Consider the following 26,521-nt stretch of genomic DNA (forward strand, 5'->3'; position numbering starts at 1 on the left):
TTCTGTTTTGAATGCTGACACTGCTGACAGCCAACCGCGAAAGTACCGTTCAATTCAGATATCGAGAACGCACTTGTGCCTTTGGACGTCAGAGATCGGGAACGCGAACGCGAGTAGGTATGCTAGATTACCCTTTCAATTAGGCGTATTTTTATTTTTGCAAAAATGTTTCATGAAACTAAGCAATAAATCGTAAATTTAAGGAAAAGCTTAATTTGATGTAAAATTAAAGATTTTTTTAAATGTGGTTGTTACGTCAACATAATAACGTAGTCTTGTTTTAAACGGATTGGTTAAAAAAGGTAAACAGTGCGATTTCTGACGTGATTCATTCATAACGTAGCTCAAGCCACAACGCTGTTTACACAACGCCTTTCACGCAATTCGCAGAAGCAGCAGATTTCGTGAGTAAAAATTGCCTCGTAAAATTTCATCGCTCAAGAAATCGTGAATTTAGTAGGATGTTCCGACTGTGGAGACACGCTCGTGCATTTGGCGCACTCGTTCCGAAAGAGCAGCTGGCTCGGAATTTAACTCGACTTCCGACGCTGAGTCGCTCTCTCCTTATCAACCGCGATGGTATTAGTAATGAGTCCGTTTATGGCCAAAGGTGCGTATAATGGTGTTGATTACAAAGGTCTAAGCTCATTATTCTGGGTTTGCTGATTAAGTTAGTTTCGTTTTCACATTTGCAGCTGCAAAATGTCCACCATCGGTTACCTGAGAGGCGACAACAATCTGGAGTGCACTGCCGGAACCATGAACGACGGTAAGAGCATGATGTCATGAATATATCTAACTCGAGGTCATCAAACGCTGTAAGATCAGCGTGTGAATCATAGAATGAACTTTATTTATATTCTTTTTTTCCCAGTCAAGCAAGTCATCATCAAAAAGCTCGGCATCGAGGTCGGTTACACGCCGTTCGTGAGCACTCGTGAACATCTGACGCAGTACGCACCAACTTCGCTGGACCAGTTGCCACCTCGGTCGATGCAGGATTCGTTTACGTCGGCGATTATCCCGCTCACGACCGACAAGATCCTAAAGGACAAGTATGTTGGATTTATGGGAAACGTTCGACTGGGTCGTCTCATGGAAGATATGGACATGTTTGCTGGTAAGTAACGAGGTTGAATGTTTTCTAAGCTCATGAATGAAACAAAATTCAATCTCAGTGTGGGTCGTCCACAAGCACTTGCTGTTGCCGAATCTGCCCGAGGGTGTCGCTCTTCCGTACACCTTCGTGACCGCTCTGGTCGACAAGATTGATTTTACCGACGTGGTCCCAACGCATGACGCGGACATTCGCCTGTCCGGGCACGTCAGCTGGGTTGGCCGAACTTCGATTGAGATCGTCGTGTGGATGGAGCAAAAGCTGCACGGCAAATGGCGCAAGCTGACTCGTGCGCTGTTCCTGATGGTAGCGCGAGACGCCACCAACACCAAGGCCTCGCTGATCAACCCGCTGGTGCCGGCGAACGACGAAGAGAAGGCCATTTTCGATGGCGGAGAATGTAAGAATGCTTTTCTTGTATTCAATTTCCAATCTAACTGTATACAATTTTCAGCTCGAAAAAAGCGAAGAATTCAGCTGCAAAAAGAGGATCTGCTCAAAACGGAACCGAACGACTTCGAGCAAGGGCTGGTGCACGAACTGTTTGTAAAATCGATTGATACAAAGAGTCGCGCCTTCAACAAGCGCATTCTACCGCCCGGTTACGTCTGGATGGAGGACGCGACGATGGCCAACATTGTGTTTTCCCATCCGGAAGACCGTAATGCGCACAACAAAGTGTTCGGAGGCTTTCTCATGCGCAACGCCTTGGAGCTGAGCTGGGCACTCGCGTACAATTTCGGAAAGCGCAGACCAAAACTGGAACACATTTCGGATATTAGCTTCCACCATCCGGTGGATGTTTCCTCGATGCTCAACATGCAGGCGCACGTAATCTACACCGATTTACACTACATGGAAATTGTAGTTCTAGCCGATGTGTACGACGCAATGACGGGTCAACAAACAACCACTAACTCATTCTACTATACTTATTCGGTAGCGGAACGTCTGCCGAGCATTATGCCAAAAACTTATCACGAAGCAATGTATTACTTAGACGGACGCCGCAAGTTCCGTTACGCAATGGGAATTGACACGCCGCGGAATGCTGCCGCGGGTGATGCTAAAAGCAAATTGTAAGATGTGAATGTGATTCATGCTGCAACTGTCGTTTTCAGTTCAAACCATTTGATTGTTACAATGTATTATTGGTGCTTTATTTATTCAAAGAATGAAAAATAAATACGAGAAAGTTGATATTATAATGCTAAAACATCACTTAGTCGTTTCTTTTATCTCAAATATTTCTGCCTCAAATTTATCCTAAAAAATATGGAGTAGTTCAATTAGTTTTGGTACAATTTGCAAAATTTTTAAAGGTCTGTTACTGCCTTGATTGGATTATAGGGGAAATATACCCATTTTAATCACACTAAACCGTTCGACCAATTCTCATCACTTTTGCCGTTTTCCGCTATTAAATCAACATTTTCAGATGTATCAACAATGATGAGTTGCTTGCTCACTTTTATTTGAGCTATTTATTACTTTGGAACAGTCAAAAACATTTTATTTAAGCTGTAATTCATGATCAAAGTGCTGATAGGCCGATAATAGAAATAGGCTGAGAAAGGGTATAGTTCCCCTATTATTTGAAGGCTGGGAAATGAAGTTTCCTCGAGTTTTTTAAAAGAGGTCAATTTCAGTGTTATTGAACAAATTTAAAAAAAAAACTAGTGTTTCGTGTGTCGTTGTTCAACTGGTGGTGAAGAAGTTGTAGGTGCATAAACCGGGGTGACATTGGTAGGATTTCAATTTGTTTTTGGAATATTTCCAACAGGTAAAGTTTTTCCCAAGATTAATATTTTTAATTCATGTACTGGGGTAAATTGTATGTTTATATTTAGTTAACTAAGCTTTTTACAAAATACATATAATTTTTAGGTAAAATTGTTAAAAAGTCAGAATTTTGCCTGAAATTTGTTAAAGGTAGTTTTGTTTATAAAATTATCGCACGCCATGGCGGAAGGCAATTATTATTGAAATTGAATATACCTAAATAGTTTTTTCGTGGAAAGGTAGCTAAGGTGGTGGTCCCTTTTCGATATCTGTGACCTAGAAAATATTTAACCGAGGGATTTTTGTCATTTTTCAGTTTTTTAACTGTATAAATGGAGGCGCACGGTGCTTTTGGTTATTGGGGCTGCACAACACCTCCCAAATGCTTTTAAATGCAATGGATGCTGATCCGTTTGTCCATAAAATATTTCACAATATTTAAGGCCCCAAATGAGTTGCAAGATTGATTGGGGCTTTAAATATTGTGAAATATTTCATGGACGATCCCTTTGATCAGTATCCATAGAGTTATCTAAGCCCGATCTCACGCACACTAGCTTACCATTAATTTTTGCTGGCGACCACAAATTTTAACCTAAAAATCCATCGTGTACGTACACGCAATACATGCGCACGTAGATAGCTCTATGGCATTTAAAAGCATTTGGAAGCATTTACAGCAAGTCCGTAGATCATTTTTGTCCGTGTGTAAACATTTCAGCGATCTGCAGTTCTCACCAACACATATAATGCTAGCGTGTCCCTGAGTAACACTTCAAAGCAGAGGTGGGCAAAACCGCTCTTTTTAGGAGCCGCTCATTAGCAATTCAATGATTAAAAAGTTGTCAAAATCCCGTACAAATCCGTATTATGCGTAAAATTCCCTACAAAAATTCCGGCCTGTTAAAAATCTGCGAAGAGGTTCGAAAATCCGTATGGTAAGGAAAAAATCCGTACAGCTGGTAGCCTTATATGAGTCATTTCGCCCCAACAGTACACAAAAAAGTACATATGTACCGTAAACCGGGGTGACTTTGATAGGATTTCAATTTGTTTTTAGAATATTTTTCAACAGGTAAGGTTTTTCTCAAGATTATTATTTTTAAAACATGTACTGGGGCAGGCCACACAAAGTCCATGCACAATTTTGGAAAAAAAGTTTTTTCAATTGTGTTTAGAAAAATAGTTATGTTAAAAATTCTTAGTTTTAATTCCGGGGTGACTTTGATAGTCATAGTTTTTCTTGTTAAAATCATATTTAAGATGTTCAAACTTTATTTGTACGTTAAATGTACCATCACTAAAGTAGCTGATATAGTTTGCAAGAAAAAAAAATCAATGTTTATGTTAAGTTAACTATGTTTATAAGCTTTTTAACTAAATACATATAAATTTTAGGTAAAATTGTTAAAAAGTCGGAATTTGCCTGAAATTTGTTAAAACTAGTTTTGTTTATAAAATTATCGATTTATATTGCATTTTATACTGAATTCGAAGCACGAATCACAAGTTTTCACATTTTACATGAAATTTGTTCAACTAAAAATGCCTATAAATTTGAAGTTTTTTTTTAAACTGTGTTTCAAAAACAGATAATATTTATTATTTACAAACTTATTAAACCTTCTCCTAGTGGAAAATTGTCCAAAGAATCCGAAAATGCATTTCGTTTTCCGATTAAAAATCATGATCATTGAGAAAATCATGACACTTTGAGAAGTTTAAAATAATGACTTCCATCAACATTTTCTTAACTATAGTTAACTAACTTTATAAACCTTTCAAAAATTTATGAAAAGTTCATCTTGAGGTACTTTGAACACTTCTCTACCACGGTCAGTATGTTTCTGAACCATTCCTTACGTATTTTAATTGTACTCTTCATTTTGCGGAAAAATCGCAAACCTATCAAAGTCACCCCGGCTATCAAAGTCACCCCGTTTTACGGTAGTAGAAATCGTCTTTTTCTGATCAAGCTCATTTGGTCGAGCTATTGATCCAAAACATGTAAGAATTCCGATGTTGAACCAAATTTGAACACCCATTCATTTTTGGCACCGCCCCAAAGTTTTGCGATTTTCGCTAATTTTCCAAAAAAACATCTGTTTTCAAATGGCCATAGCTTTGAAACAAAAAATAATTGAGCAAACCTTGACTGACCTTTTGATTTTTTTTTAGTTGATGAAATTATAGGCTAGATTTGGCAACTTTTTAAATTTAAAGTTATTGCCATTTGAAAAAAGAAGATTTTTGGAAAATTGTCAAACATCGCAAAACTTTGGGGCGGTGCCAAAAAAGAAGGGGTGGTCCAATTTGGTTCAAAATCGGGATTCTTACATGTTTTGATAGTATCAATAGCTCCACCAAATTTGAGCTTGATCAGAGAAAGTCAATTTCGAATGGAATGCCACTTGGCGTATTTCTAAGAAACGTAATTTATTCGGCCTAGAGGTGTGATATGAGGGGATCATCTTTTTTATATATATTTTTTAAAAAAGGTCCAATAAACACAATTTTTATTTTTGCTTATTGGGTGTTTTTGAATACCCTTGATTCAAGGCGGTTGAAAAATCACCCAAAAAGCAAATTATATAAGCTTTGTTTATTGGACCTTGTCAAAAAACCTCTAAATAAGCTCTTAGAGTCACACATCCATTCTCAGCTTGCTGTATTTTTGTTCATTCAATAATGCTAGGTAATTATATAGTACCTACCTTCTTCTACCACAGGTCATTAAATGTCGGCAAACTTTCTCAAACGCAAACAAAAACTACATCGGAGTTTCGAATCATTTACTTTATTTCTGCATTTTGATTGTTAGTTCAATGTCTGATTTGCAGTTTCTCACATTTTTGTTTAAATTCAACTCATGCTGTGATGTGTGGCTTATGGTTAATGTTGTTTCTGACAAGATTACATTCTCATGGTACATACATTTAGTAATAAGTTCAACAGTGTTATAAAATTATATTCCTTCGGTGAATATTGGCATGCTCAATCATTTTGTTAATCGAATGCGTTTGTTTAAAATACGTAATTTCTGTAAATGCTTTCTACAACAGTGTACTTTGTTCCTGCATTTTTCGGTTTGCAGATACAGTGAAACATAAAAAAACAGATTCCTCTCAGTCGAGAGAGTGTTGTATATGTAATAAAGTCTTTTTGATGACAGCTTGGAAGTACTTTCATGTTTGATTTTGTGCCGTTTCCGCTTCCGCGTTCTCGCGCTGCAGTCCTGCAGTTTAGTGAGTAAGGGGACGATAGTAAATTTTTCAACTTTTGCTTTCATTCTCTCTCAAAAATTGGCCAATAAATTCAACTGGAACGGGTAACGTAATAACGGAGTCTAGCGTGAATCAATTTTTATATCCAACGTAACGATTTTCATTTTTCATTTCTGTACATTCTGCCCACCCTTGGGTCTCCGCGTGATTGACCAGGGCCTGGGCGGGGATTTAATAAATGCTTAGAATCTACAATTTGGCTATATGCTGTGGGTTAAAAGAAGTACTCTTCCATTTTCTTTGTTCATTGTCCTTTTCTTCCGATATTTTTTTTTCGGCTCGCTTTATGACACTTGGGTTTCGTTCACTTAAAAGTAAATTACCTACCATCTTAGAGTTGTATAGCTCGAGCATTGTTAAATCGTTTGTACAAATTGCAATTGAAAGAGAGAAACAAGAGTGCAATTACAGGGTAACCTCCCTCAAGTAGGGTTCTTGGAGGAAATTTCTTATGACCGCAATTTCTAGACTAATGGCTGCGTTTTTTACTTAATCATCAAATTTCCGCCCTATCTAACGTTCGGGGTTGGAATGTTTTCCGCCTGCCGGTGGTGGTGTTGGTGAAGGAAGATGAGGTGCGGCGGCCGTCGTCGCCTTCCACCACGTGTGCGGAATCTTGTGGCCGCGGGGTGGTTAATTCATCAGTGTCATTATCAGAGCCGGGACCTTTCGCCTTCCGCCGGTACAGGTGTCTAGCAGCGGTCGTCATTAACGCTCCAGTCCGCTGCTTGAAGCCGTTCGACGATGACGAGGTGGTGGTGGGTGGTGAAGAATTTGTGGTTCCACCCCGTCCCGTCCCAAGACCGGCGGCACCGCTGGCACTCTGCAGATCGTACGACGAGGACTTTCTTCGCATGTTCTTTACGTTCTTGATGAATGATTGACTGACGGTGGAACCGCGAAGGAATTTGTCATTGCCGGGGTTGTAGTTAGGGTTATTGTTGTTGTCACCGTCATTCTCAAGATGATTGTTGTAATAGCGCATCGTTGTCGTCGTCGTCTGTGGCGACGCCGGTGTGTCTTTTTCTGGAACTTGCTGCAAGGATGGCGTCGCGACGCCACCACGTGGTGGTGGTGGTGGCGTCGCGTTGAAAAATACGTTCGGATTGTTTCTGCTGTGGCTGATGATGGTGCCTTCGGTATCTCTTGCGGCGTGGAAGTTAGTCGTGGCTTGTGCACTACTAGTAGCGTCATTTAAATGTTGATTACGACTGAGCGTACCACCGCCAGCAGGAGCAGCGCTAGCACCGCTTGGCTGGAGTTTTGATTGTTTGCCAAAAGAGCTTTTACGGTAATCATCGTCCAGATTCAGCGAATCGAAATTGCTTGATTCATTATCGTTAGCCAGATTATAATGGATTTCGGTGCCGGCGTTCGACTGGAAAGTCGTTCTTGGTATCGTCTGGTTATGATTATTATGATTATTTGATTGAAGAAAATACTGTCCTAAATTATTGTTATTAATATGTAGATTATTACTGTTAGTGCTATTATTGTGTTTGACGCTGCCGTTGATGATGCTGCTGAGGAAACTCGGGTTCGGATTCGGATAGGATTGCTGTACAAAGGTCGGAACGGTGTCGGTTGCCGCCGACGAGGAGGGGGATATCTTGGGAGAGGGTAATATGATTTTATGGCGATTATCATTTACTCTTTTTACATTGGCCCTGTGGGAGCGGAACCGTGGACCGACTGTCGAGTCGTACGGTTTTTCGCCACCGCTGCCACTTCGTTCTAGGGCTTGCCTCTGGCGGGCCATCGTTTCGAACGCGTGGATCACAGAGCCGACACGCGTTGTGACATCGGGAATGCCCAACGGGCCACTGAACAGATCACGTTGATGGCGTAGCGCACCCAAGACCAGGTCGGCGTTGCTGCTACTATTTACAGATTCTCGTAAGAGCAGTTGATTGGTTTGTGTGGTGAAGGATGTGTTGGGCGCTGTTGTTGACTGCACATATTTTACAGGTTTGAGATGGACCGAAACAAGAAAGAAAAAGAAAACAAATGTTTCGAACTAAAGTAACACATAAATACTAAACAAAACATACAACAATAGTATCGGACTAGACGTAAAGTGCAACCAGAATGTTAGATGAAAAAGTTGTGCTTCATTGTCAATATACAAACTCTTATTAGGTAGGTTTTTAATGTTTCTTAATTCCACACACCACAAAACCACTGAATACTTTGATGTTCTTTGACGGAACTATGATTGTATGGCTTGGGCTCAAAAGTTTGCTCGAGCCTATATAAACCCTCACTATTATGAATTACACGGCAAAACATCATGTTGGGCTTCTTGATAAATTGAGCATAAACCAATGGGAATGCAAACCAAACCACTAAATAAATATTGGACTGTTCAAAAACTGTAGCGTGATTAGTTATATTCACAGGACAGGCTACGATTAGCAGATCCAGAAATTCAATTGGTTTGGACGCCTGGAGTTTCTCTTTATGCCCGATTGAAAGGCGTACTAAAATAAAGAAAATTATCAAAAAGATACAACATAGCTTAGTAATTTCTGTCATTTGCAGTAAATCAGTGTGGTTAAAAATGAAAATTAAAAGTATTTTCCAAATACATTCGATAAGGAAAAAAAAATAGAAAAAAATATTATGTTTACGATTCAGATGTTGGCTCCTTGAATGTTTATTTAGCAGCAAGTATTGCTGGAATAGGGAATATTTCCGTTAACATTTTTGTTGGCTGTTTTTAATTCAACATTCTAAGGTTTTTTTTTAAACCTAAATCAGCGTACTGAACTTTGAATAAAAAATAAACACATTTGATTTGCTTCTTAAGTTGAAACTTTGAAAAAAATTCTAAGATCCTAAAATTGGGAATAATGAAGTAAAGTAAGTAAGAAGTAAATTGCTGAAAACTTTTCTGAAAATAATTTTGGTAATTGTCTTCGCTACAAATTAATGTTATACTCTAGAAACAAACATAGAAGGTTAAAATGACAAAAATAAATATTTTTTTATGATTCAATTGTTACCCAACTGAGTAATTCGAGAAACATAATGTACAGAAAAATTTACAAAAAAATCATATTATAAGCTTTTTAGATGTTTAGTAAAAGAGATGTAAAACTTATATTTTTATTAATTTTTTTAATTGTGGTACACAATTAAATCGGAGACATTATTTCTGATTAAGGGTAAAGTACTTTCCAGATATCGAAAACGGTCTCTGGATCCTTGATCAGGAAGCAAAATTTATTCTTGAAACCAACATTAGTTGACTGAGTTGACATAACGTCATGATTCGAATTCCCGGACGCTTCGAAACCCGGACACTTCAACTTGTTTTATCAATTATTTGGATATAAGTTCGCATTATGAATGTCAAAACTGTGTTATTTGATGAATTCTAACATCAACTTTCATTTAAAGTTTGTTTGAACGCTGTAGTTAATGCCAAAACAATCAAATAATATAAAATTATAAGTTTACCAGAAATGCGAAACATTTCAACGGAAATATTTCACAGGCGTCCGAGGCACCGGGAAGGCAAAGCAGAAATTTATGTTTTTGATTTTGTTAAATTCTAGCAAATTTTCATATAAACTATCGATTGTTTTGATGTTAACAGCTTATTTGTGACCTAAAGAATGCCATTCACTAACATTTCAGTACAAATTTGTGAGATTCATAAACAAAATCGAGTGTCCGGAATTCGAAGCAAAAGTGTCCGGATTTCGAATCAGCTTTTAACAGTGTCCGGGATTCGAAGCACAACAAGGCATTTTAATTTTCAAATTATGATTAAAAAATGTTAGAAAAGACATATGTTGCATGCATTCTCTTAAAACTGACTGTTTATACTAAATCCTGATGATATTTCTACATTTCCAACTCATTACATGATTTTTTGCCAGCTATAACAAAAATAATATGGTACTAAGTGTCCGGATTTCGAATCATGACGTTATAAACGTGCCCTATGCAAAATAATGGGAATTTATTCAAAAATAAAACGCTGACCGAAATTGTAGAGGGATCAATTAATTTACGAAGCTAATGTTTTTCAAGCCTACGGTGAAAATTGTCACATTCTCCAGTTTATTGATCAAAGTTAACTCTTCTGACCCCTCTAACATGGCAAAAAAACAAGACCATATAATTTTAGAGTCTTTTTTAATTTTCATGCTTGCCATTGACCCATAGTTAGAAACACGGAAGAATTGTGTTATCGATTTTCATGCAAGACTAATAGTAATAGTCACAGATTTTATCATAATGTGAAGATGATTTTTATACTTGTTTAATGAACTATGATACTCACTATGAGTCTCACAATCAATGTTCTTGAATAATTACTAAACATATATTTTAACTGTCAAAAATATAAATAGTTGACTATTTTAAGCTGCAAAGGCTAGATGGCTGCATGTATCATTGCCGAGGTGTATTCGAGGAGATATTCGAAATTATAAGGTTCTTATAACGGGTGCCACCATATCTCGACACTGCTTTGACCAAATCGGCACAATAATTTTGGTGGAGACTTGTTAAAATGGTTCCGTGTGCCCAATTTTCAACAAGTTTATTTAAAAAAAATATTAAGTGTTTTTTTTTTAATCGAAAAGCGTATTTTTTTGTATTTATTAAAAAAAGCTAAATTTTAAAGTAGGGCTTCATCATTCAAACGGAATATGTCTCGAGAGTCTCCTCTTCTGCTTTCAGTCAATATGGTCCATCCAATCTCGAGGTATCGTGGCACCCGTAAATCAACTCGTTGTTAAAAGAAAAACGCTCGCAAAGTTTGACAGTTCGCTTTGCGCATGGCAACATTTTGATCTTAAATCGTCTCTAGCTCAGTTTAATCATGAAATATTCTAATGGATTTTTTAGGAGTGATTGAAAATAATCTTTTTAGTGCCTTTATATGAAATAATAAGAATATTAATGTAATACACTCAACCCCCGGTGGTTGGTCACTTTTTCGTTTGCACTTGTTTAGTTTGTACCCCGTTGGTTGGTCAAAGTCAAACTAAAAAGTGACAAACTGTCACTTTTCACACGGCGCTCACGCACACTATCCAAACAAACTTTTGATAGTGTGAGTGAACTCCGTGTAAAAGGGGTGTCAAACTAAAAAGTGACCCCGTTCGTTTGACAACAGTTGGTGTCAAACCATCAGGGTTTGAGTGTATGATTTTTTTTTGATTTTTTGCACTCAGGTTAGTAAGACGAAAAGTAGATTTTTAAAAGTGAACAAATTTTAAACGTCTTTAAGAGAATATTAACATTATTCTTCTCATGGAAAATCCTAATATTGTGCACCTCATCCTCACTAAATTGTCACTGTCATGCTATCTTGATGCATGTGAACATACGTTAAATTCAGATTCAAAACGAATATTGAGTTTTTAACGATTATCTTCAGTACGAAACGGATTGTATGTAACAACCCGGGCCTGTTGTTTCCAGGTATTGCTTTTTGAAACCTTTTAGTGAGGTAAACTTTTTTATTGATTGAAAAGGATCAGGATCGTATTTGTAACATCCACGCATGAAAACCGACGTGTTGTCATAAAGTGGTTCTGGTGCCTTCCTGGAAGGTTGTACCGGTTTGTTTTCCTTCCGAGGGATTGACAAGTTTTGAACGAGGCATGTGTACGTGTGCGCTGATTAGAATCCTTCCGGCGTTGGTGCTCATAATGTAAGCAAAGGCACGCCAGTTTATGGCAATCCAAATCCGTCGTATAAACGAAATGAAAAGTTTCATGAGTTCCGCCGGCATGTTGGGTGCCACTTTGTTTGGCTTGGTTCTCTGATACCAGTTTGGTGACCTTATGCACATACCTTCTACAAGCGCACGCTGCGTGTTTTGTACGCTGTGCGCGCTTAGTACATTATTTTTCCTATCTCGGTGCACTGAAAGTTTTTCGACAGGTGTGAAAATTTACTCATTTTGAATACAAATTAGCTACGTAGGTACGTTGGATATGAAGCTCATAAGAAAAGGTTCATCGGTGTGTATGCGCATCAAATTAGATGAGATGAACTGCATCTATTGAAGTTAGTTTGATAAAGCAGTTACTTGAAAATTACTAGAACAAATTATGAGGTATTCTGATTTGAGAATAATACCATTGAGTTCACAATGAATCAAATCCGCTTTAAGGGACACTGATTGAGTGCAAATGTTCTCTCATTTTACGAAGGCCAATTAACCTTTGATGTTGAAGCCACTCTGGAGATTTTGGTGAACATTCTGTTTCGGTAGGAGTATTTGCAGAATCAAAGCCGAGTTGCTCCATTAACGTCATGCTCAAAGTCAGAACAAAAGAAACTCATCATAAATCTGACTCCCGGCTTATGAACGATAAATTCGCTTGATTTCCTCTTTCAATGTTTCCCTGCTGATCCCAACGGAGCGCACAAGCACAAAGGGTACTCTTATTTTGGGACATTCCATTTTGTGTATGGCACTATAACCCGGCAAAGATGCTGACTGCCGTGCCGGGGCTGGACCACCCTCTGGTCAAAGGTATACGATGTATGTGTATTTTGTACACTCTCACATGCCCAGTATTTGGAGCTATTTTTTCAGCAATCCTGCTCCTTCTTGTCGTCCGTTCAGAATGGAATACCATCAAGAGAGATGTCCCCCCTGCTGGATTCTGGCGCAGGTGATATCAACCATGCACCGTAAACGATACTATTAAACTGTATTTTTCTTCCACGATACATACCATTTCCCCGAAGAAATCTGTTTTCCTATCCTCTGGGTGTTCCGACGAAATTGAATTGTCTAGTCTATCTATAATATCGAAATCAATTTCCGCTGAGCAAATTTTCAAAAGCACTGCCCTGATGTCCCTCAGCGGTGGCGACGACGACAACCAAAACCAGTCCAGAGCCTGACACTCTGTGGGACCGAAATCAAGGTGAGCAGCAGAAGGTCTCGGGTTCGACGAGATGTGTCGTCCCGGTGCTAGTTAAATAGCGATTTCACCGGATACTTCCCGGCGAAGATGATGAAAATGTACTTAGGAGTGCCGTGCCGTGCTGCTCGGGTGGCCGAGGAGCAATGTTGTCAAAAGGAAAGGAACATTTTCCCCCATCTCATTCGTTTCTTGTACTCATGTGAATTGGTACTTTTTGAACTAAACCCATCACAGTAGTGTTGGGAAAATCTATGCTCAGCTAAGTGTTTGCATTTTCCCGGTGATCATTTAGTGTATACACGATGACACAGTCATGACGTTCACCAAACGATTTATTTTTTTCTTCATCGTTAACGGAATTGCCATTGAATACGGGGAGAAAATCAATAAGCAAATGCTCTGCGAGCTAGAATGGTTATTTTGTTTTTTGCCTCAGGATAAATGCATATTTTTACAAGCTTCAATGATTTAAACATCCATTTTTTTTAAAGAATCACGGATCGATCAGAACATTTAGAGGTTGATCAAAACGCAATAATAAGATTTTTTTAATTCTTCAGACAATTCTTTTTCGAGTACATACAATTTATTTTGAATAAAAGTGTTGTCGGCAAATTTTCAAGCAGGTTAATTTGAACAAATTTTAAGAAAAACAGAGTAAAAATTGTGTAAATAATTCCAACTCGGTTCCAATGGCATAATTTGCTCTTTGTTCCCCATGTGTCCCGATTTGCCCCAGATGACGGTACTCAAAAATGGGAGGTGTTCATTAGCAGGATTCCAAGATTTTTTTTAAACTGGATTTTTTGGCACGCCGCACGAAGGACGGAAAAAACAATCAAATCGGTAAAAAATAACTATTTTCACTAAAACTGCGTTAACGCTAAAATTTTAGCGATAACTTATGAATTGACTGGCCCGTCGTTATATGGAAAAATAAAAAAAATGATCAAATCAAACCAAAACTATGTTTTTTTTATGCATTTTTTGGTCTCGATTGCGTTGCGTTGCGATAAGTTACGTCCACACTTTGCGCATTGCATTTCAATTTTGTATGGTAATAAGTATGAAAAAACCCCTCCTTTCACGCTTCGATTTTCACTTAATTTTTCAACCAAAACAATAGTGTTAAAAAATAGAAAGTTCCCTAAAACTTTCCCCATGAAAGTATTGTGCTACACAGTAAAAAATAATGTAAGTTTGGAAGCTGTTATTTTGACAGGTTGAACATTACCTCTTTTATGATGTAATTTTACCTCAATTTAGACTGAAAAAGTTGCATTACACCAGAAAAGTTGTAAAGTTACACATTTCAAGAGGTAAAATTAAACCTTTTTTCTGACATAAAAGATGTACCCCTTCCCAGATGTAATATTACCATGATTTTTTTTCTGTGTATCTAGCTCCTCTCAAAAGATAAAGCGCCCTCAAAACTTGACTAAAACGCGATGTTGCTCGGAAATCATTTTTGGTTACCAAAATTTCGTTATTGAGCAACTCTCTATGAAATCGGCTGATTTCGACCATTTTTATTTTTTCTAACATTTTAAAAGGGCCAAACATTGAATATTACCATTTAAAATGCTAGTCTTGATTTAATTAAATTACATCTAAATAATTTTTTCGAAGAGATCGGGAAATTTTACGAATGTTTCATGCATTAACTTTGAAAATCGGACCATTAGGCTGGTACAAACATTTTTAAAAGTTTTTGTCACCCCCCACCCCAAAATTGGCCCGAAAAATCAGGGGGCAAAAAAAATATTTTTGCAATAAACTTCAAAATTTCAATGAAAATTCAAGTGCAACCAACTGAAATCAAATTAAAATACATTCTCCTGCGTTTAAAATCATTTTTAGCATGTTTGGGTTTATTAAAACATCTTAAGATTTTTTGAAAATTTTCGATGCAAAATCTTTTTTTTCAATACAATTTTTGTTTTTGTCAGATCTTAGATTTTTTGAAAACTAACGATTGCAAAACAACTGAACTAGTGTAAAATGCATTTTAAAACACTTTTTTTTTCATTTAAATGTGAAGACTATGGCTTGTTATTTAAATTTTTATTTTTTTTTATTTTTTGGCCAAGGCCGAGGGACAAAAACTTTTTTAAATATTTGCATCGGCCTTAGTTGCTGAGATATCGTCATTAGAAAATGGTGGGTTGTTTTGGTGAGATTTAGAAAACTTCAATTTTCGTGTTTCTTTTTCTTAAAGCGGCTCTATCTCAGCAACTATCTCAATGTCTCTTAGACAATTTTATAGCAAATTTTCTGAACTTTAAAAAAAAATTAGAAATGGTCACTCATGGTCACTATTTTTAAAAATCGAAAAACTACAAATATTTCGCTAAAATCAAACTTTCGGTGGCTAAATCTTGAAAACGGAGCCCTTTATCAAAAAATGTGTAGAGTTCTTTTCGATTGAAAATTCAATTTTGCATTGAAAAATAATGTCAAATTTGTTTTTGCATGAAACTTCGATTTTTTTCTAAAAATCACTATTTTTTCAAAAATTCATAACTCGGCGGCAGATTTTTTGACCATGTTTCTCTATGGCTCAAAAGTTGCGGATTTTTGTCCCCTAAAACATATAAAAAAATCTCGAAAATCAAAAAATACGCATTTTGGGAAATTGAGTTTTAGTAAAAAAAAGTTGATAAAAAAATCTGCAATTTTTTTCCGTGTAGCTATTTTTTCTCAAAAGTCCTTAACAATACCTACAACTTTGCCGAAGACACCAAATTGATCAGAAAATTCACTGAAAAGTTACAGTTGTTTGAATATTTACATACAATTATTGTATCGACAGCAGCCAAAATTGTATGGAGACTTGTATGGGTGAACCAAGGACGCAAAATAGCTTATTTGGTCACATGGAAGGCCCCCACAAAGTTTGAGCCAAATCAAAAAATACAAATAAAATCCATTTCCGGTTTTGGTAGAGAATTGCTCTATTGAGCAGTTCTCTCAGATTTCGGTCATTCGATTATTTTTTGTATTTTCTAATCCGACTGAAACTTTTTTGGTGCCTTCGGTATGCCCAAAGAAGCCATTTTGCATCATTAGTTTGTCCATATAATTTTCCATATAAATTTGGCAGCTGTCCATACAAAAATGATGTATGAAAATTCAAAAATCTGTATCTTTTGAAGGAATTTTTTGATCGATTTGGTATCTTCGGCAAAGTTGTAGGTATGGATATGGACTACACTGAAAAAAAAATGATACACGGTAAAATCTTTTTTGGTGATTTTTTATCAAATTTTTCGTCACTAAAACTGGATTTGCAAAAAAAACACTATTTTTATTTTTTTTTATTTGTTGATATGTTTTAGAGGACATCAAATGCCAACTATTCAAAAATTTCCAGGTTGTGCAAAAAAAAACTTTGACTGAGTTATGAATTTTTGAATCAATACTAATTTAAAAAAAATCGAAATATCGGTCGCAAAAATGTTTGAACTTCATTTTTCGATGTAAAATCAAATTTGCAATCAAAAACTACTTCAGTGAAATTTTGATAAAGTGCACCGTTTTCAAGTTAAGGCCAGTTTTTGGTAACTTTTTTGAAAATAGTCGCACTTTTTCATTTTTTTTAATTGGTGTACATGTTTGCCCACTTTTGAAAAAAATATTTTTGAAAAGCTCTATATTTTGCTTTTTTGAACTTTGTTGATACGACCTGTAGTTGCTGAGATATTGCCATATATTACAGAAAATTTATTGAATCCACTCTTTTTTTAAAAGATGATTTTTAATCAGTCCTGATAGTTTCATGAAGATATTACATGATTAAACTGATTTAGAGACGATTTTAAGCTCAACATTTTGCTGTGCGCAAAGCGGACTGTTTAACTTCCTGAGCGTTTTCTCGAAACACCGAGTTGATTTACGGGTGCCACGACATCTCGAATAAGCTAAAAATTGGGGTAAAGACTCTCAAGACATATTCTGTGTGCATGACGAAGTCCGATTTTGAAATTTTGCTTTTTTAAAAATACGAAAATCATAAACTGACGAATTTTTATATGAAAAACACAAAAATATTTTTATCTTTTCTTAAAATATGTTTTTTTTTTTTAAATTGGCCTTCGTCATGCACACAGGACCGGTTTAACGAGTCTTCTTCAAAAATTTTAGCCGATTTGGTCAAGGTAGTGTTAAGATATCGTGGCACCCGTTTTTTGAAACTGATAAATTCAAATAGCTCTCGGCAATGATACTACCAAATGTCTTCAAATCCACCAAATTTCAAATCCACGATGGTGGCCAGTATGGCAGTGACGAAATATTGGAAAATGCATTTTATTATTTAATAGGCAATCAACTACTTAAATTTGACTAAAATGTGGTCTCAGAACTTGAATTTGATGTTTAAAACAAGAAAGAGAAAAACCTTCGGATAATCGAGTCTGGACTGTATTTAAAAATAAAAACTTGTTGTAAAAATTGTACATCGACATTGTGTGGCCTTCCCAAGTACATGTTTTAAAAACGTATATCTTGAGTAAAACCATAACAGTTTAAGAATATATTTCAAAAATTAACTAAAAATTAGTTTCAAAAAATGTTAACATATCCTATCGTTTGTTTTTTTTTCTATTTTGAATTAAATGAAACATTATCAATCTTGATCAAACAATATTATAAAGGAAAAAATCTTTACTTCGGCCTTAATTTAACCCAACAGCATCCGGATTTAGGGTTGACTTAAAGTGCCCAGTTCAGGCGACACTTCAACGAATCGCTTTCGACTTGTATTTTTCTTCACTCTTTCGCCAGCAAATTATCGCGTTTTCAGCCAATTTCCTCTTAATTGCCCCGCCATCGTCAACCGGGTAAATAATTGAAAATTATCATCAAAGCCACACAAACTGTGACGAGCCAACTGTGGGCGAGTGGTTGGTTGCAGAAAAAGGGGGTTTCCCCCCCTTCAAATGGCACGATGGCATCATTCGTGGAAGACCCGTCGAAGAAAATACTTCCCCGCCGTTGTCTCTTGACCAGCACAGTACCCAAGCAGCGACGGGGGCGGCCGGCGACGAAAAGAAATGATTCCACTTCGGAAAGCGCTTTGAAGTTTGGCACTTTTGGGGACCACAAAAAAAGCGCGGAAGTGGAAAAGTGCCAGCATGGTATTTACGCCCGGCCAAGTTTTGTGTACATTTCAATAGATTTTATCATTTAATTAGATTCGTCGGCCAAAATTGTGGCAATAATGTCAAGCCGAAAAAGTAGTGTATTTGCCGCAAACAGGCTTGCACATTTTGTAGACCATCAGTAATTAAATTTCAATTACCAGTTGGGGACGGGAGGATCAACGGAACGGCATTGCAATGGCCTGAAAATGGGTTTCAGCGTTGCTCGGTTACGTGCCGCCCGTCTACTGTGTATGATTAATATTAAAACCCAATTAAAGCTATCATTCCATCATAATCATCAACAAATAAACACTGTCAACAGTAGCAAAGATTTAATGATCACATTTTGCCACAAATTGCAATTTGTTCAAAACATTTTTATGCTTTGCTTATAAGAAGATTGAATTAAAATTCAAATAAATGATTCAATAGAAAGTCGGAGTCAAAGATTTGCAAAGCAACATTTTTTTTTTAAAGTCATTAGCAGTTATTCGTATGGCTGCGTGCGTACCGTCTTGAAATGTAAGCAATTATTCTTTTCACACTCACGACGTCTCCTTTCAGAAAATCGCACAAAGTACCGCTTATTAGTGAACGTGTGGACACTTTAATGGTAGCCCAAGCTTTGAACGCTCGTTGGTAAGAAGGTAGACTTCTCGAGACAAAAGCCGTAAAACAAAGAAGCATAACTTTTACCGACGTTTTCTTACACTTGAAAAGCAGACAGGATGTATTATGAAGTCCCACCGGAGCTTTTTTTCGTCTATTTTGAAAGGCTTTATCGCAAGAAAAAGTAAAATGTGCTGTGTGGTTTACAACGAAAAATCATTGGACAAAACAGCGAAACATAAACAAAATTATATTTTCAACCACATTTTCGTTAATATAAATTTCAGTTAATTTTAACGTAATCTAAAAGCTCAAATTTCAATGTTATGCGGTTTGATCATTTGGGTGAATAAAAAAAATGGCACAAGTGATTGAATTATAATTTGGCATTTCGATGCCTCTGTGCTCTCTTATACTAACTAGATAGGAGTCCTAGCAAGCTAAGTTCAAGAGAGCACAGAGGCATCGATTTGTAATGGAAAACTTCCCTTTTTTTCTGAAACCAAGTTTTGAGCACGCAGTAGCTTTTGCCAAGAGCAATTTACATACTTTCTTCGGGAAGGTTTTCAAACATTTTCTCAACTACAACGACGTTATTTTGGTTCTAAAAATAATTCAAAATAAATGTAATAAATAGGGTACGTTATCCATTAGTGGACCCCTTTCCTATAGTGGACCCTCTGAAGGGTTTTTGATTAAAAAAAATTAATAAAATCCCAATTTTAAGCGTGTTTTGTCAGCAAATCTTTTATTTTGCATGTTTAGCATCATTTGAAACAATGTTGACTGACATTGAATTGTCCTTTTTGCCAAAATAAGTGTTTTGAGTTCGACTTCTGGAATCAGCCATGGCCACTAGCATTTTCACAACAAAACAGCAGTTCTATTTTATGATTGAATTAGCTAACCAATAATTTTTTGACTGGTTATTTAACTACAGTAAGTCGAAATAATGTAAGTTTAATTAACTATACTAAAATAAAGCGAAGAACTGCTCATTTTCAAGCAAAAATTAGGGGGGTCCAATATAGGACAACGAAAATCCTAACTTTTCCAAAAGTGGACCCCTGTTAATTTAACCTTCAAAAATGAAGAAAATTGTGTATTTAAGCAAAAGTTTTTCCTAAACATACAATAAATGCTTGTTGTAATCAACCTAATTGCATATTTTTCAATTATGAGTATAAATATAGAGTATAAATATGTTTTCATGTTAAAAGTATCAAAAATGCTGAAGCCGTAAGAATTTATAATTAATAAAAAACTATAGTTAATTGTTCTTAACTGAAGCATCATAATCAAAGTTTGAAATGATATTTTATAATAATAAATCAATAACAAAACATTTTTTGAAAATAAACATGCGTAGTTTTATGTAAACAAAACTATTGTTTTGTTTACGATTTATGTAATTCATATGGAAAAATGTGCATTTAAATTACTTTTTTTTATCATTTTAATGTTTACAGTTGTTTTTGAAACGTTTTCTTTGATCTTTTTCGGAAATAAATTTGTTTAAATGTCTGTTAGGTTTTTTGTTGTTTTAAGCCAAATTTGTTAACAAAACATATTTGTTTATGATGGAAAATCCATCTTTTATTCATTATATCTATCATAAGACCTCCACCATGCATCAAAACACCAAATATCGGTTAAATTTGGTATAAAAATAATAGTTTTCCTATAGTGGACCCGGGTCCACAATCGGATTATGGACCCGGGTCCACTATAGGAAAATGGGGTCCATAACAAGGCAAAAAAACTTTTTTTTCAAATGGCTATTTTTCTGATCAAAAACAAATAACTGATGAAACAAATAGTCAAAATTGTTCAAAAGACTTCGGATTTCATTGTTTTGTACAAAGGGTTATGAAAAAGTGCTTAAAATATTGAAAAATTGTGAAAAATGCGCGTCGGCTCTACTAGAGGGTCCACTAATGGGTTAATTTGGAACTTCAAAATAACAAAAAAGAACTGCTGATTGGATCAAGAAGAATCCACTCAATGGGTCATTCCACCTCGAACATATCCGTACTCGAAATCATGTTTTCAGCTATATCTCGAATTCGTTGGAGCTGTCGATACCGTATACCGGGGTAACAGTGATAGGATTTTCAATGTGTTTATTTTTCAAATATTATTCAACTGGTAAGACTTTTCTCGAAATTATACATTTTCAAAACATGTACTTTAACATCAGCTTTGTGAGGAAAGTCACTTAATATTGCTCTCCGCATGTTATGTTTTCTACGTAAAAAAGTTTAAACACTCGGGATTCAAACCCAGCACTCATAGAGAAAATTGACGCCTTAACACGCTCGGCTAGTAGACCGATGAAGGGTGGAATGGATATTTCGGTCAGGTAGGTTTCCTATACTGATGATCTACATATTTCTGGGTGTAATATTACCGAAAATTCATACAATAACGCAATATATATATATTACACCCAGGCCTTTGACACGCAGGTGGGTTACTATTTTTTTGCTGTGTGAGGCAGGCCACGTACGTTTCTTTAAATTTTTTTTCCAATTGTGATTGGTTACTTTTTTTGGTTCTAACTCAGTTTTGAAATAAATTGAGTTTTTTTTATTTGAATTGCGCTAAAGCAAAGAACCTGTTGCACATGAGCAATTCTCTACCAAAACCGGAAATGGATTTTATTTGTATTTTTTGATTTGGCTCAAACTTTGTGGGGGCCTTCCCTATGACCAAAGAAGCCATTTTGCATCATTAGTTTGTCCATATAAATTTCCATACAAATTTGGCAGCTGCTCATACAAAAATGGTACGTAAATATTCGAAAATCTATAACTTTTGAAGGAACTTTTTGATCAATTTGGTGTCTTCGGCAAAGTTGTAGTTATTGTAAAGGACTATTTAGAAAAAAATAGGTACACGGAAAAAAAAATTCACGATTTTTTTTTATTAATTTTTTTTTCACAAAAACTCAAATTCTCAAAATACGTATTTTTTGATTTTCGAGATTTTTTATATGTTTTAGGGGACGAAAATCCGCAACTTTTGAGCTATAGAGAAACATGGTCAAAAAATCTGCCGCCGAGTTATGATTTTTTGAAAAACTGGTGATTTTTGGAAAAAATCGAAGTTTCATACATAAAATTTTTTTACCTCATTTTTTAATGCAAAATTGAATTTGCAATCGAAAATTACTTTACAGATTTTTTGATAAAGGGCCCCGTTTTCAAGATATAGCCACCGAGAGATTGATTTCAGCGAAATATTTGCAGTTTTTCGATTTTTAAAAATAGTGACCATGAGTGATCATTTCTGAAAATATTTTTTTTGAAAAGTTCAGAAAATTTGCTATAAAATTGTCTAAGAGACATTGAAGATTGGACCTCTGGTTGCTGAGATACAGCGGCTTAAAGAAAAAGTAACACGAAAATTGAAGTTTTCTAAGTCTCACCCAAACAGCCCACGATTTTCTAATGATGATATCTCAGCAATTAATGGTTCAATTTTCAATGTTAATACATGAAACATTCGTGAAATTTTCCGATCTTTTCGAAAAAAATATTTTGAAAAAAATTAAATCAAGACTAACATTTTAAAAGGGCCAAACATTGAATATTATGCCCATTTAAAATGCTAGTATTGATTTAAAAATTCAAAATATTTTTTTCGAAAAGATCGGAAAATTTCACGAATGTTTCATGTACTAACATTGAAAATCGTACCATTAGTTGCTGAGATATTAGAAAATGGAGGGTTGTTTGAGTGAGAATTAGAAAATTTCAATTTTCTTGTTTCTTTTTCTTTAAGCCGCTGTATCTCAGCAACCAGAGGTCCAATCTTCGATGTCTCTTAGACAATTTTATAGCAAATTTTCTGAACTTTTCAAAAAAAAATATTTTCAGAAATGATCACTCATGGTCACTATTTTTTAAAATCGAAAAACTGCAAATATTTCGCTGAAATCAATCTCTCGGTGGCTATATCTTGAAAACGGGGCCCTTTATCAAAAAATCTGTAAAGTAATTTTCGATTGCAAATTCAATTTTGCATAAAAAAATGAGGTCAAAAAATTTTATGTATGAAATTTCGATTTTTTCCAAAAATCACCAGTTTTTCAAAAAATCATAACTCGGCGGCAGATTTTTTGACCATGTTTCTCTATAGCTCAAAAGTTATGGATTTTCGTCCCCTAAAACATATAAAAAATCTCGAAAATCAAAAAATACGTATTTTGGGAATTTGAGTTTTTGTGAAAAAAAAGTTAATAAAAAAAATCGGGAATTTTTTTTTCCGTGTACCTATTTTTTTCTAAATAGTCCTTAACAATACCTACAACTTTGCCGAAGACACCAAATTGATAAAAAAAATCCTTCAAAAGTTACAGATTTTCGAATATTTACGTACCATTTTTGTATGAACAGCTGCCAAATTTGTATGGAAATTTATATGGACAAACTAATGATGCAAAATGGCTTCTTTGGTCATAGGGAAGGCCCCCACAAATTTTGAGCCAAATCAAAAAATATAAAAAATAAAAATGGTCGAAATCGGCCGGTTTTGTAGAGAATTGCTCACATATTATACATTTTAAACTCTAATGTGCTCTGCGTTTCGGCGGAGACGCATGGCTGCTCGTTATTTGACCCCACAATCTTTCTTTATCCGGGAAACCGTGGTGTAGGGGTAAGCGTGGTTGCCTCTCACCCAGTCGGCTTGGGTTCGATCCCAGACGGTCCCGGTGGCATTTTTCGAGACGAGATTTGTCTGACCACGCCTTCCGTCGGACGGGGAAGTACATGTTGGCCCCGGTCTAACCTAGAGGGTTGGGTCGTTAGCTCAGTCCAGGTGCAGGAGTCGTAGAGCGAATAATTTGAATCTTTCTTTAAAAGGCATGAATCATGGTCAGGATTCATTTTCACCGGGTGTTCAATTCGTAAGAGCTGTGTTATATTTGTTAACAAATTCCTTCAAAGCAGTTAATTTATCTGAATAACACTTAACTAATAGAACACAGACAAAAACATATTTTAAGAAGGAGTAAAGTAGTGTAATGTTAAATAATACAAGAAAATCACTCTAGCCCATTTATTAGTATGGCTTAAAATGAGCCGCAACTTATTGACTGAACCCAGCATGAATGAGTGCCATACTTTCATACACTTAGGAGCCCAGGGCGGCGAAGTCCTTGTAGATAAAAGGAAGACACTAGTGGTTGGTACTAGCAATGGCGGCCGACAGCTATAAAGTCAACTTCGCCTCGCCAGCATGAATTACTCGTAAAGTGGCAATGTAAACGGTATGTGTTGTAGGTATTCGTGTGTTCAAATGTTTGAGCAGCTTCAAAACGAAAAAGTGCCAAAGCTCGCGCTGTTGAATGGTTTCATGTTTAGCGACACATTTTACCTCTCTACACGAGTCTACGAAAAAAGAAGCAGTGGTGGTTGGTGATGGTGGGATAGATGAAAAGTGGTGTGAAAAAAAAGGAACACTGCGCGGCTAATGTGTTTTCAGTTGAGGTTAAACAAATTAGCTTGAAAACGAAATCAAAACTCTGTGAAACTCGGTGGCGAAGTTGTAATAAAAAGTGCATGAAATCTGAGCGCCTGTTGTTACACTAGTCTGGGTGCTTTACCGGTGTAACGTTGTGTGAAACTGTTTTGTGTTTGTGTGTGTCTGACTGGGTGGGTGTTCTGTGCTTTCCTGTGAAAATGTTTGTCCTTTTCAAATGGAGAGAAAGTGGTACAAAAATAAATTTCATACACATTTTTGACGCTTTTAATTTTTAGTTACACGGAAGTGATTGTGCCTTTTCGCCTCTCCTAGCATATCTGTGTAAACCAATGCTTTGTGTGTGCAGTGTCGGAATGCTTTCCTTTTCTGTGGTGGTATTTTTTTTTCTCTCTCGTTTACTTTTTCTGTTTCTGTTTTTCATTTTTCCTAGTGCTGCATGATTGTTGCTGCTTGTTTTGAAGCTAACTATTTTTATTGTTGCTGCTGCTGTTGTTATTATTACTGAAAGCAGTGTTATTTAATGGTGGTTGAAGTTGCTGCTGCTGTTTCTGACTGTGTTTTTTAGCATGTTGCTGCTGTGGTTGTTGTGATTTATTTGCATTGGCTGTGGCTAGCAGTGGCGGTAAAGGAGGTGGCGAAGGATCTGCTGGTGGGCGGGAACCGGAAGACGGGGAGGGGGCCTTTTGGGTGGGAATGGACTCGATTGGGGGCAACGAGGGGGGCGGAGGTGTTTGCAGTAGCAGCATTTGTGACTGTGATTTACTTTTGTTATGCTTTTTTATCTCATAATTTTGCACATTCTGAATCTCGGCCGGTGTTAGTTCGCAGCTCAATTTTCTGCTCTTGTGGTTAGATTTGGCATTATTGTTGTGGTGGTACTGAGCAGACTCGTACTCATTTCGGTTTTCATTTTTGGCTTTTGACTTTTTCGAATGGTTCGAGGCTCCAGATTTAGAGGAATAGTGATAGGTGGCGTAGTGATTGTGTTTGTGTTTATGTTCACTATCGAGACTGTGTTGGAAGTGAAGATCGTGTTGTTGATGGTGATAGTAGTAGATATCGTGAGGATTACTATCACTGCTACTACAACCACTCGTGACTGGCAGGTTTCGATCCCGCTATGCTACATGATTGCCGAATGTCCGAAGAACGGGCATTGTCTATATAAGTGGAATAAAAAAGCATAAGAAAAGACAATGGAATATTACACAAATTGTTACACTTTAGAATAGATCTTAGAAAAATGATCTCGAGTTAAGAAAAAAAAGTAAAAGAGTTCGCTGTAGAAACAACCTCATATTGTTTTGCTTTTTAATTTTAATTACAATTTATCTTTTAAAAAAAAATAACATACAGACAAAGGAAATAAAAAATTAAAAAAGTAATACTTTACACAACCAACAAGAGAAAGCAAACAAAAAATCACATCTGGTGCATTATAAAAGTTTTATTCAGTCAGTAATGGGAGGGAATTTTTGCATCAACTTATTTAAGCTTGATTGAAATGGAGAAGCATTGTTTTTGACTCATGAATTGTTTATCCTCTTTTTTTTGCTTTATACAGTGACATGCAAATTTTCCCTGCACAATGATGGCGTCTGGTTACATGCGGTGCGTCTGAATTGCATATTGTTTGGATTTTCCGGGGGTAGTGAAGTAACAAACAGAGGGAAAAAAAAGAGTAGTGTATGTTTAATTATTTGTTTGGACGAAAAATCAGGGCGTGCCCGTGGGTGCCTCTGCTGTTAGTATTTTTTTTTTATATAAATAAACCCCAGTTCGACGTAAAATAAGCCCAGTCCTCAATGACAATTTGGTATGTTAGTCCTTTCTTTTGTGTCATTCAAAGCCAATAATTTATAGCAGGCCTGCCCAACGTCCGGCTCGTGAAGTCATTTGATCCGGCCCGCGACGGCTTTTCAAAATAGTTCTATGACTGGCCCTTAAGGCTGTTCATGAAATATTGAATAAATAAGTTCAGAGTCAAAATAAAAAAAAAAGGTTTGAGATCAAATTTCAATTAAAAACATTAAGTTTGATTTTTGCTTCAGAAATAAAATGTTGCTTGTTCAACTTATTATTTGGATTTTGCTTTTGTAGTTTTAAAATTGTTTTTTTTATTTTTCAATTCAAACATTGCAATGCATTGTTTATGTTTGAATAAAATTCTCATCATTTCTATATTGATAT

At 36.1% G+C, this 26,521-nt stretch overlaps 2 protein-coding genes across 3 annotated transcripts in view; one reads left to right on the plus strand and one right to left on the minus strand.

Moving 5' to 3' along the window:
• Nucleotides 1-246: 246 nt before the first annotated feature.
• LOC120421429 (acyl-coenzyme A thioesterase 9, mitochondrial-like) lies at nt 247-2,335 on the plus strand. The gene is made up of 6 exons (XM_039584641.2): nt 247-404; nt 461-610; nt 696-769; nt 875-1,120; nt 1,179-1,517; nt 1,572-2,335. The coding sequence occupies exons 2-6, from the start codon at nt 462-464 to the stop codon at nt 2,198-2,200; spliced, it is 1,437 nt and encodes a 478-aa protein (XP_039440575.1). The 5' UTR covers nt 247-404; nt 461; the 3' UTR covers nt 2,201-2,335.
• Nucleotides 2,336-5,785: 3,450 nt separating this feature from the next.
• Nucleotides 5,786-26,521, minus strand: part of LOC120421927 (hemicentin-2) — a 180,077-nt gene continuing 159,341 nt past the window's right edge. Inside the window, exon 13 of one of the 2 annotated variants that reach the window (XM_039585239.2) lies at nt 5,786-8,134. In XM_039585239.2, coding sequence (XP_039441173.1) covers nt 6,680-8,134 — 1,455 coding nt within the window. In that variant the 3' untranslated portion in view covers nt 5,786-6,679. Of the gene's footprint in view, nt 8,135-22,497; nt 25,492-26,521 lie in introns of those variants that run through there. The other variant, XM_039585230.2, reaches the window with a different exon arrangement.

Source organism: Culex pipiens, chromosome 3 (genome assembly GCF_016801865.2).
Source record: "Culex pipiens pallens isolate TS chromosome 3, TS_CPP_V2, whole genome shotgun sequence".
Taxonomy (NCBI): domain Eukaryota; kingdom Metazoa; phylum Arthropoda; class Insecta; order Diptera; family Culicidae; genus Culex; species Culex pipiens.

What these genes read in the sequence shown, in the direction of transcription:
- LOC120421429 (XM_039584641.2), top strand. Translation starts at nt 462, where the DNA reads ATGTTCCGACTGTGGAGACACGCTCGTGCATTTGGCGCACTCGTTCCG. An exon ending in GAGTCCGTTTATGGCCAAAG is followed by an intron (nt 611 to 695) that starts GTGCGTATAATG and finishes TCACATTTGCAG; the next exon opens with CTGCAAAATGTCCACCATCG. An exon ending in TGCCGGAACCATGAACGACG is followed by an intron (nt 770 to 874) that starts GTAAGAGCATGA and finishes TTTTTTTCCCAG; the next exon opens with TCAAGCAAGTCATCATCAAA.